Below are 12110 nucleotides of genomic sequence, written 5' to 3'. Positions count from 1 at the left end.
GCGAGGGTCCAGTGAAAGGGGCTGTGTCTGTCTGCACACACTTGACAACACTTTGTGTAGTTTGGTGCACTGTTTTTGGCTCTCCCCGGCCCTTTATTCCTCCCCTCTTTATAGTAGGTCAGTCCCCCTATTTGTGTGGGTCCCTCACACAGCAGGAGAGAATTAGCTAGTTCTTTAAACAGGATTTTTTTTTTAAACCACAGCAGCTGACTAAGAGGCAAGGGAAGGGTCAAAAGCCCCACAAAAGTCACTTATATTAACTAAATGCCACGTAGACTCTGGCTCCCCAATGCAAGAGGGGGCTGTGTGAGGAGCTCAGGAGATGTGGGGAGTCTGAAACACAAAGCAGACGCTGCCTCAATCCCTCTTGCCATGTGTTTTGACAGGGAGTCTGTGCTGGAGTCTGGGAGTTGCACCACTGTAGTTCTCATGACGAGTTTAACCGTGAACTAGATTCTGTGTGACATGTATCAAGGCTTTTTTTTTTTCCCCAGGGTAGTTATTTGGGAGGGGACGGGAACACAGCATGGGAGGTCCCAGAACACTTTTGACTTTAGAGAGGTGGTGTGTCCTGATCAGACCTTTTAATTCATAAAGAGCCACGGGGGCATTGATCTCCCCTTCGTTCAGTGGGGAGACATGCATAGGTGGCACGTGAGCCTTCCGGTTTTGGGGAGGCTCACATGCGAGCATCGAAAGCTCCCTAGAAGTGTGTGTGGGGAGGCCCACTGGTGCCTGGCCCCTGGCCCCACACCTGCTTGGCCTCTTCCCTGCTCCTGCTGCTTGCTCCTCTCTGCCGCCTTCCCGGAACAGGGTGGGGCAGGGGGCCATCAAGAGGAGCGGGCGGGCAGGGGGGACCTTGGGAGAAGAGGTGGGGTGGGGCCACTGTTTGGGCACTGGTGGCCCCCCGACACTTCTATGGATTTTTTCTATGATGCTCCAAAGGTGGCGGTGGGCCAGCGTGCCTCCGGAGAGGTGAGCCACACCGTACCTGTGGCATTTCCCCCCTGCAGGACTGGCCTTTTCTGGGGAGGCTTAGCCTCCCCATGCCTCTTAAACACGCCACCCTGGAGAGACGAGATGCTGCGCTGACTCTAATCTCCAATCCGGTTGTCTGGCTTCATTGGAGAACTCCTGAGATGGCAATGCTATTCTCTGCTGAACGTTTCCTCTCCTTGGGCCCCAGTTCCCTGACAGTAAGCCCCTCTGGAGAAGAGCAGTGTACTGAGCTTGCTGGATTTACGTGGGCAGGTGAGGGGGATTGTATATGTCAAAGGGACCCCGATGAACAGTGCAATGAAGAGGCACCCATGTGGAGCCTTGCTTCCCCTCAAGGACAGGGAGACTGCTGCTGCGTAGGACTCACCCTGGGAGCCTGGCTACCCAAAGAACCTAAAATCTCTCCAGACCTGTTTGCAGCTCTCTAACCTAAGCTCGCTGGGACCACTTGCTCACGGCTCCATCTCTGTGCCAGCCTCCCCATGGAAATGCCTGCAATGATCCTCCCTAGAGGACCCTCCCTGTGTGATCTGCTTCAGTTTGTCCATGGCTGGGACATGCCTGTCCTTCCTGAACACTGGCCAAGTGTCCACCTGCTCAGGTGCTGATCAGGCATTCCTGTTGTGGTGCTGAGAAAGCGAAGGGGCCTTTGCCTGTAATTGCTCACCCTTGGCGTGTGTGGGAGAGATGAGACCCTGGTACCAAGGGAGATCTGATGCAATGTTCCTCTGTAGTACTGCAGCCCAGAGAGCTTCCAGCTGGCTTGAAGGGTTGTGGAATTCTCTCAGATGGCAGCACAGAGAGGTTGCACCAGTCTTCCTTGCCATTCATGTCCTGCCCGCTTGCTGCAGGGCAGCGGGAAGGAACAGGCCTTCTCTTCACTTGCTTGGTGTTTCGGCTGCTAACTGCTTTCTGTTGGTTGGGGTGGGGGCAGGGGTGCGTTGCCACAGTCTCTGGAGCTGGGGAAGGACCAAACTGTTTGTTCACTATCTAATGCCAGTTGTACTGAGGTATCTTGTGGAGGCCTTGATGAAGTCCAGAGCCCCACCATTAACTGCTGCCCAGTGAGATGGTCCCTGTCCCAAAAAAACCTTCAGTTTAACCATCCCAGATGGGGAGCTGAGTCGGAGAGAGAAAGTGACCTGCTTGTGGTCTCATAGCAGGTCTCTTGCACAGCTGAGAATGGAACCCAGATCTCCTGGCTCCCAGCCCAGTGCCTTATTGACAGGACTCCATCTCTTCAGCTGACTTTGGGGATGGGATGCATGCTAGACCCCCCATGTCTCCTCTCCTGAGAGGAAGGAGTTGGGCGGGGGAAGTGGGGGAAGCTCCTGTCTCATGGGGATAGGGATCGGTTTGATCACTCCATGCAGCGGAGTCACTTTTGGGTCACTTCCACAGGAGGAGCCAATAGCCCAGAAGAGACCACGGAGTTGTTCCAAACCTTAGTCCCCAGTTTGAACCAGCAGAGGCACTTCTTCCCCTGGTACTTTGCACCAATCAGAGAGCACCTGTGTGTGTGGGGGGGGGGGAACAAAACTCACCCGCAGCCAAGCTGTTTGGTAGGTGAACTCACTCGCCTTCCCACTGGAGTCCGCAAGCCCCAGGATGCCTGCTTGGTGTGTTCCGGGTGCTGCTGAACCCCGTGGGCGAGATCTGCCAGGTGTAGGAAGCCCCTGCAGCGTTCCCATCCTGTTCCTTGCCTTAGCGGGTGTCATTGGCCCTTAGCAGGTGAGCGAGGTCCCCTGTGCCATACCGGTACAATTCCCTTTCGTGCACTCTGAGAGCCATTGTAAAAATGGCTTGTCTGTATGCCTCTTAAAGCCAAAGACCAGAGGCAAAAGTGCACAGTGGTTTCACCCTGCCCCCCACCCCAAATCCTCCAGTCATTGCTGATAGCCACAGGAAACCCTTGTGTGTGGTGGTCCCATCAGTGAAATCTGGCAGGGCTCCCTGGTTGGAGCATACTGTCTGCACAAAGTCGTGGGTTTGTTAAAGTGACCGAAAGCCTTTTCCTCTAATTCCCCAATGGTGGTTCGCCTGGGAAAGGATTTTGTTGAAAGAATCCCTGTGAAACGCAGCTGTTGCCTCTCAAAAGCAGAAAGTACCTGCTTAGACGCTCCCAGACTGGCTATGAGTTTGTGTCTCACCCTTTCTGCTCAGCTCACCTTAAGGAAAGCTCTGCTTTGCCAACCTGATGCCTTTTGTCCTCTGCTAGGGGCAATTCACTAAGGCAGATGCCTGGGCTTGTCACAAACTCCATCGCAGAATGGATCCGAGTGGATGGACGATCCTACAAGCAAGAGCTGGGAGAGGGGGTGGGGAAGTGCGATGGGATCTGTACAGATCCTGATCTAAACATGTTCTCTCTAAGGCCTGGGTTGTGGCTGGAAAAGCCAGAGCCCGGCTGGAGCAGGTGTGGTGGTGCAGAGGCCATTTGGGGAGGTATCTATGGCTGCAGTGGAAGAGCAGGCTCTGTTATACTGTGCACCTTCCCTGCTCTTCTGCAGCCTGTCTCTTAACTACCCTCCATGGAGGCTAGTCCCATTACTGATGCCAACCTCAGATGGTCTGTGTTCAGGCTGCATGCGCTGTAGGAAAGTGTCTTCAATGTGCCGCTAAGCACGTATGCAGGGCTGCTTCCGTAAGTGGTTACAAGTATCCCTGAGCCCTGCTCAAAGCCCACTGAGCTGGCAAGGCATGCGAGCAGTTTTCCTCCAAGTTTCTTTCTTCGCTTAAAGAAACTTAAGCAATTGATGGGAGGGGGTGTGAAACCCTATAAGATTAACTCCGTGACCTCTCCCCAGCTATACTGTTAGGTCTTTCCTCACTTGAGGAGTGAAAAGTCTCTGCAGCCTCTGTTTATACCAGGAGTGGGCAAATTTTTTGACCTGAGGGCCACATCTGGGTGGGGAAATTGCATGCGGGGCCATGAGTGTAGGGCTGGGGCAGGGGGTTGGGATGCAGGAGGGGTGCGAGGTGCAGCAGGGGGCTCAGGACAGGGGGTTGGGTTGTGGGGTGCAGGAGAGGTTCGGGGTGCGGGCTCTGGCCCAGTGCCGCTTTCCTGGAGCGGCTCTGGGGTGGCAGTGGTGCACAGCGGGCCCTGTTCCCAGCCCCGCCCCTGCACTGCTCCGGGAAGCAGCCGGTGCCACGTCCCTGAAGCCTGTGGGTGAGAGGGGGCAGAGGGCTCTGCACGCTGCCCTTGCCTGTAGGTACCTCCCCTGAAGCTCCCGTTGGCCACGGTTCCCTGTTCCTGGCCAACAGGAGCTTCAGGGGAGGTACCCACAGGCGAGGGCAGCGTGTGGAGCCCTCTGCCTCCCCTCCCCCAGGGGCTGCAGGGACATGGTGCCAGCTGCTTCCTGGAGCAGCACGGGGGGCAATCCTGGGGGCCGGATCCAAAACCCAGAGGGGCCGGATCTGGCCCACGGACCGTAATTTGCCCACCTCTGGTTTATATCATAACACCACCATTCTTCCTCCATAACCACTGTCCTTTATTACACTCACTCTACAGGATGTGCAATACGGGCCTGCTAGTATTGACAGAACAATCTTAATGTCTGGAATTTCCTGCCTCTGGGATCTCAGGCTTTTTTTGTATCTAGCGTTAATAAGTGTGTAACCCACAACTACACTGGGGCTAAGACACTGCATGGAGGGTGGGAGTTTTAGCAGGGCTGGGCATTGGCCTAACTCTGCTCCCACTGAAGTCCATGGCAACTCAGAGGTGGTTATGTCCCAGTGTTGTGGAGATGGAAGAGAAACTGAGGCACCGAAGGGGAAAGTCACTTGCCCAAGGTTGCACAAAGAGGTAGTGTCAGAGCTGGGAATAGAATAGTTCTCAGGTGGTATCTGTTCAATGGACAGTGGTCCCTTCATGTCTCGGCTTTCAAGCAAGAGTCCAAAGGGGACCTTCCCTGCCGTTCTGCAATGTGCATAGAGGGACCCAGCTTCCCATGCCGTGCAGACATAATCACTGGGAAAAAGCAGCCACGACAGCTGGGAGAGTTTATATTGTCCCGTCCCTGGCATGGGAGTGGTACGGGCAGCCTTGCTGACTGCACTCAATAGCTTCCCTCGGTAGATCAGCCTTCTCCCACGTGACGGGGACGTGTATTCAGGGGCTCTGTCTTGGATGCAGTATGGAGGGAAAAGTCACACGCCAGAGATGCGGCTCTGCTCATCCATCCTGAACCTTCTGATGGCCTGGCTGGTGGATGGGTGAAGCAGAGCAGGCTGTAGCAGAGACCCGGCCCTTGTGTGCCCGGCGCTCTCTTTGTATTCCCTGCTAGTGTGCATGTGTCGCGTGGTCTTGGGGCGAAGGGCCAGCTATGTGTCAGAGATGAGATGGAGGGGTAGACAGATAGAGATTTCAGGGCCTTGCCAGTGAAGGTACTGGGATGAAGTAGTCTGTCAAAACCATTCTGGTTCTTAGCGTAATAAATCCTCCTCCTATGGAGGTGTGCACAGTAATGTACAGACCGACCAGGCAAGGTCCCTGCCCCGAGGAACTTACAACCAAGCAGCCCAGTCCTGCTCCCACTGCAGTGTCTGGGTATGCCCAAGGCGTGCATACCTTAATGAGTAACCATGCAATCTTATTGTTCCCAAGAACGGCCATATTGGATCAGACCAAAGGTCCATCTAGCCCAGAATCCTGTCTTCCGACAGTGGCCAATGCCAGGTGCCCCAGGTGGGAATGAACGGAACAGGGAATCATCAAGTGATCCATCCCGTCGCCCATTCCCAGCTTCTGGCAAACAGAGGCTAGGGAGACCATCCCTGCCCATCCTGCCTAATAGCCATTGGTGGACCTATCCTTCGTGAACTTTATCTAGTTCGTTTTTTAACTCTGTTATAGTCTTGACCTTCATAACCTTCTCTGGTAAGGAGTACCACAGATTGACTGTGTGTTGTGTGAAAAAAAAATACTTCCTTTTGTTTGTTTTAAACCTGCTGCCTATTAATTTCATTTGGTGACCCTTAGTTCTTGTGTTACGAGAAGGAGTAAATAACACTTCCTTATTTACTTTCTCCACATCTATCATGGTTTTATACACCTCTATCATCTCCCCACTTAGTCGTCTCTTTTCCAAACTGAAAAGTCCCAGTCGTATTAATCTCTCCTCATACAGCAGTCGTTTCATACCCCTAATCATTTTTGTTGCCCTTTTCTGAACTTTTTCCAATTTCAATATCTCTTTTTTGAGTTGGAGTGACCAGGTCTGCACACACAATTCAAGGTGTGGGCGTACCATGGATTTATAGAGGGGCAATATGATATTTTCTGTCTTATTCTCTATCCCTTTCTCAATGATTTCCAACATTCTGTGTGCTTTTTTGACTACTACTGCACGTTGAGTGGCATCCCCACGGCATCCTGTTCTGGTATCACTCCCTGTTGCCTTGTGGAACATGGATTGGGAGCTGTTCGGGGCAAGGGCTGTCTTTCCTAGGTAGGTGCTTTAGCATATGTGTGAGCACGTGGGGAAAACTGATAATAGATAAAGTCCTATTGATTTCAGTGGCAGCATGACTGGGGCCTAAACTGAATGGGGGTTGGGACTTTATAAAGGAACCAAAAGGGAATTAGGCAGCTGAATCCCACTGAACTCCCTTCAAGTCCCTTTGAAATGCCCTGCTGGAAAGCAGCGACTGGCCCAGATGATGGTATTGCTGGGGCGTGCAGAGTTTCTGGAAGTGCTGAACTTGTTTTACCTGGGGAGCGGCTTGTGTACGTTTTGCTTTGCATCTTCCCTGGGGAGCTAATGGGCAGGCATGTTCTGGAACGATCGGGAGTAGGTAGCAGCGGAGCAGGGGTCTGTGGGGGTTGCTGGACAACTGTTGGGTTTGGAGCTGGCAGAGGATTATAGAACGCCCCTCAGCTGGGGCCTGCGACTGGTAACTTCAGAGCCTGTCTCAGCTGTTGGTTTGCCTTTTTAGGCCCCAGTTAAATACAGTGTCTGCGCTGAGCACTGCCCTGGAGGTGGGGTAGGGAGGGCAACCTTTCTCCCTGCTCATTACCAGGTCGGTGTATGACGCAGCCAAGCCCCATCCTGCAGTTTCATTATCAAAACTATAATCACAGGGTCTGCATTGCCATCTCTCTATCAGAAGCCATTATCGCAGAGGGCAAGAGGGGCATGGCCCGGAAGACTCTTATAGTGGTGTGAATTGAGGCCATGTGCCGTCATGGTAAGGCCTTCTTCCCGGGGGTCAGCTGCCCCTTGGGGAGTCCCAGAGCTGCAGGAAGCTCCAGGTGCTCCCGACACTAGGAGAGGAAGCAGGTGGGAGTCTCAGGTCTGAGGGCTGATCTTAGGCTGCAACACAAACAAGCTTTGATGCGAGAAGGGTTTTCTCCTAGAAGAAGCCTTGGGGCAGCTGAGAATTGCTCCACGTGTGTCTGGCTCATTGGTGTTGTCCTGCTGTTAGTGACTTTGCTAGTATAACCGGCTGCTCAACATGTTCTGCCTCTGCTGGAGCCACACTGGATGCGAGTTTGACTCTGAACCAGCCCAGCTTCCAAACCTAACTGCAGAGGTTCATGCTTTTTAGCTCTGGAACTCTCTGGCATCAACCAAGTTGGTGGCCAGCATGAACTACTTGGTATCCTCCAGAGCGGTTAAGGGAGTTCTTTGCGGAATCCCAAAGAGCTGGGGAGGAACTTCCCTGATCAAATACATATTGGAACAAATGGGCCTAGTACTTGCCAGCTGTTGCCACGCTGCGTGTGATGGTTATTTTGAAATGTCATGGTGACAGTGGGGAATGAATTTGGATCATGGGTCCCTAACAGCAAACTGAGCCAAGGAAGAATCTTGAACTGCAATCAGTATCTGGCCTGTGATACAGTGGAGAAATCCTGGCTGGGTGGTGGGGGAGCGTCGGTAGTAGAGGCTGTCTGGTTCATGCCAATGTAAGTTACCGAGTATTTACCACCCCGATAGAAAGTTCTCCTTTTGGTATGGAACAGCTTGTGTGTTAGACTGGGAGCAGGGCAGGAGGGACACCTGGGGCCTTGCCCACACTAGAAAAGTTTTGCTGGCATATCTATACCAGCAGAGTTATATTGGCAAACCTTCATAGTGCAGAAACCACTTACATTAGTATAACAGAGTTTCTCCCGACAAAGTGATTCCCTGAGACGTGGGAACTCGCCCGTTCCCTGAGACAAAAGCTATGCTGGCAAAAGCACTCTTATGCCCGTATATCAGGGTTTATACCAGCATGAAAATCACAGCCCTAACCAACACAGCTATGCCAATAACAAGTTTAACTGTAGAGCAGACCTTAGTTTTGAATATATTGTCACTTGGTCCCAGGGGTACGTTGTACTGAAATTCCCCTGTGATTTCCACCATCTCTTGCCCCAAGTCCACCAGTGACTGTTCTTGTATGAAACAAAACTGTTGTTGAGTTCCCACCTGACACTATATGACCAAACCAGGGTTTCTGGAGTCTCTGTAGGAGTCTTTCCTGCATCCCTCTACTCTGCATCTTGGCCTCTGTTTCCAAAGACAGGAGCATGACTCCCAGTAGGGAGGGCGGCACTCTGGGCGCTGGCCAGCTCTGCCTCCTGGCAAAGGTCACTGGTATTGCTGGCACTAGGAATGGGAAAATATTTTGAGTGGCACAGTCTGCCCACATGCCCTGATTCACCACTCCATTCCGAGTTTCACTATTCGGGTTTGTTTGCAGATCGGACGCTGATGGAAATGTGACTGACCTGGCCCAGGGCTGTTTGATTCAGTAGGATGTGCTGAGCGCCTGCACCCGGGGGCAGGTCGCATGTGGCGAAAGCTGCCCTCCCTTCACCAGTGAGAGAGCTGAGTTTGGGGCCAGACTGGGAACATGCAAGTGAAAAGTGTCCTGCAATAAGAGGATGGAACCTCCCCTTCAGGCAGGGAAGGCCTCCTGGGCAGCGTGCGAATGATAGGCTGCTGGCAGGTGAACTGGAGCAGCTCCCGTGGGCACTTGGTTGGATTCCTTCCATAACCGGGCTGGACAGCGGGGTGTGCTAGAAACTTCCCAGATGGCCTCTGGTTGGCTGACTTCTCCTGGCACATTCAGAATGGGAGGAGGAGGAAACAGGCAGCACTGAAGTAACATAACAGGTGATGGACTTTGAGGTTACCTGGGCCACTCAGAAGACAGTTTTTAAGACATTCTTGGTAGAGGTGGAATTCCCCAGTGAGCAGTGTCCTGCATGAGCCTGTCATGTTGCACCCAAAAAGTAGCAAAAGCATCATCTTTCAAGCCTCTTCCTGTCCATCCCTCTAAGAGCTAAGAGTGGGGCATGTGGGCATGAGGAAGGCATATGCCAAAGTGACCCCACTTGGCACAACCACTAACGCAAGAAAGGGCTGGATGGTCAGGGCAGAAGGACTCCTGCTTATGTATCTGGCACCGTGATGTGTGCAGTAGAAATGCAGGCAGACACAGTAAAGAGCCGTTTATTGCAAACTGGAAGGCTACATGGTCCTAGCCTAGGTGCAAGTGAGTTCTTCAGCATAGGTCTTCCAGAAGTATTGTGATCAAAAGAAAAGTTGGACTTAGTGGGAGAGGGGGTTGTTTTAAATGTAGAAGGTATGTAGACTAGGAGGAGAAATGACCACAAGTCCTGCTAATGCAATAGAGTGTGTATGGATTAGTCAGTAACCCACCGGCTGCTCATCGGAGTAAGATGATTCCACTAACACACGCAAACCCTCCCCCCTCCCGCGCCCATGAGCCCACAAACAGATGGCCAGTGATATGCTAACCATCATGATAGGGCTGCTTTTAGCTGGTAGATAGTCCCCCAGAGCTGCAGGAAGTGAGACACTTCCTTACTAATAATCTCAGACCGGTCCCAGGCTTTCATGTTAAAGTGCAAAGTGACTCGAGGAGTCTCCCCAGCAGATGGGAGAGGGGGTTTGTAGCCTGCGTGTCTGTGGGGTTTTTGATGTGTTTTGAAGTCAGGCAATCTGTGTTAAACCTCTCTCCATTTTGACTTTCAGAGAAAACCGGGAAGGTGCTGGGAGAATTCTGCCAGTTTTACGAGGAACAGTATGGAGTCGCACTCTTCAACAGTGTCCGGTATGAAATCGAGGGCAATGGAGGGCCTCAGTCCCAGCTGCTCCACCGCAAGGTAAGGGAGAGGATCCTCATTGCCCTGTCCTGGGATCTCTGGCTCTGCTCTGCTCCAGATGCTGGCTTGGGTTGCTGCTCCCTGCAACATCTTTGCACTCAGACCTGAATGCAGAAATGGAGTTGGGCCACAGAACGGATCCAGATTCAGTGTCGAGGGAGCTTTGGCTCTGGGAGCGTTGTGCATGCCCAAATGTAGCTGAAAGGTGGGCTCACGGGGATGGGAGGCAGATGCCCCAGGCAAGTCTGCTGCCGGGAGCGTCAGCAATGATGCATTTTTCAGTGCTGTGAGAGCAGGCCTTCCTGGTGGGGATCTTCCAGTGTGAGATCCGGGAGAAAGCTGGAGTGGAAAATTTCACCTCTCTAGTGGGGAAAGGCCAAGTTCTTCCAGCAAGTCAAGCCAAACTGCGGCGTTGGAGTTGAACCCTTGTGCTTATGGGATGTGTGTTTGAAGGGGGGCACGGCAAGCGGCCAGTCCCACCATAGGTGGTTGAAGCTCTGGGGCTCATTCTGGGGGAGCAGAATCTTCTAGCTTTAGAACTTCTGGGACTCCTACTCCAGGCCAGGAGCTGGTACAGGCCCTTCACCCCGCAGCTTGCCTCTGACCCAAGATCCAGCCTTGGCTTTTCCTTCCCAAGTGAGTCAAGTGACTTAATTGTGGCTGTGTGCAATGTGATTCATCTCCCCTAGCCACAGAGGGAGTGAATGGGCTCCCTGGAGGTGCCGTGCATTGCAGCCCCACTTTGCCTTTCACTGGACTCCCTTGTATGTCTGACTGCTAATGCTCATTGTGGCTCCAAACTGCCAGTATGGAGCAGCACGGGCACCTTGCCTGAGGTGCCACAGACGTTGGAGGGAGTGAGCTCTGGGAGGATAGGTGTATCTGAGAGAGAATTTCCATCTGCATAGATGATGGCAGTTTTGCATCCAGAAGCGTGCTCCCTGCAGCAAGGGGCTAGGGACGAGAGCTTCGGAGATTGGAGCCTTACATGGGTAACAAGACTGTGCCGTTACAGCTGCTGCTGACAAATTTGGGAATATCCTGTTTCAGGGCATAAGCCAGTCTCCCTAACTAGGGGGATTTGGAGACCTAATGCTGGGAAGACAGATTCTCCCATTTGACCCCAAAGCAGGCAGTAAACCACCTTCTGAGGCATGAGTTACTGGCCAGTGTCAGGTAGGTACTGGACCAGACGGACACTGGGTCTGACTAAGTATGCAAATTCCTATATTCAGAGCATAGCCTGCCCTCCATTCCCTCCGGCCTCCCATCCCCCTCGTGTAAAATCACATGCCTGCTTTTCCAGTGTCCAGATGCAAATGTAGCTAGGCGAAGCGTTGGAGACCGAAGCAGAAAGCTTTGAACACCTTGCCCCTGCCAGTACTTACTAGCTTATTATTCTAGAGGTCACACTGAAATGAGCCAGCAGCTAAAGAGTTAACCTGGTCTTGTACTAGAGCACAAAGTTAATTAGCACAGCTAACCTGCGGTGTGCGATAGGCTAGGACAGGGGTCTGCAATCTTTCAGAAGTGGTGTGCCAAGTCTTCATTTATTCACTCTGATTTGAGGTTTCACATGCCAGTAATACATTTGAATGTTTTTAGAAGGTCTCTTTCTATAAGTGTATTATATATCATGAAACAATTGTTGTATATAAAGTAAATAAGGTTTTTAAAATATTTAAGAAGCTTCATTTAAAATTAAATTAAAATGCAGAGCCCCCTGGACTGGTGGCCAGGATCCGGGCAGTGTGAGTGCCACTGAAAATCAGCTTGCTTCCTGCCTTCAGCATGCGTGCCATAGGTTTCCTACCCCTGGGCTAGGAGAACCAAGGTACAGTCTAAAACGAATGCATTATTGCAATTGATAGTCTGACTAGAGTCTGGGCCTTGCTCAGAGGCACTTCTGATCAACACACAACTACTGATGCACGGATTGATTTATATTGAGAGAGTCGCCAGTCGTGGGCCCATTGTGCTA

The 12110-nt window shown here is 52.2% G+C and overlaps 1 protein-coding gene across 1 annotated transcript in view; it reads left to right on the top strand.

The window, feature by feature from the left end:
• NIBAN2 (niban apoptosis regulator 2) overlaps nt 1-12110 on the top strand; it is a 100857-nt gene that overhangs the window by 36915 nt on the left and 51832 nt on the right. Inside the window, exon 2 of the mRNA XM_030535855.1 lies at nt 9999-10129. Coding sequence (XP_030391715.1) covers nt 9999-10129 — 131 coding nt within the window. The remainder of the gene's footprint in view (nt 1-9998; nt 10130-12110) is intronic.

The sequence above is a fragment of the Gopherus evgoodei genome, chromosome 16, assembly GCF_007399415.2.
Source record: "Gopherus evgoodei ecotype Sinaloan lineage chromosome 16, rGopEvg1_v1.p, whole genome shotgun sequence".
Lineage (NCBI taxonomy): Eukaryota > Metazoa > Chordata > Testudines > Testudinidae > Gopherus > Gopherus evgoodei.
Note: the sequence above shows the minus strand (reverse complement) of the source record. Positions and strands in the feature narration are given on the sequence as shown.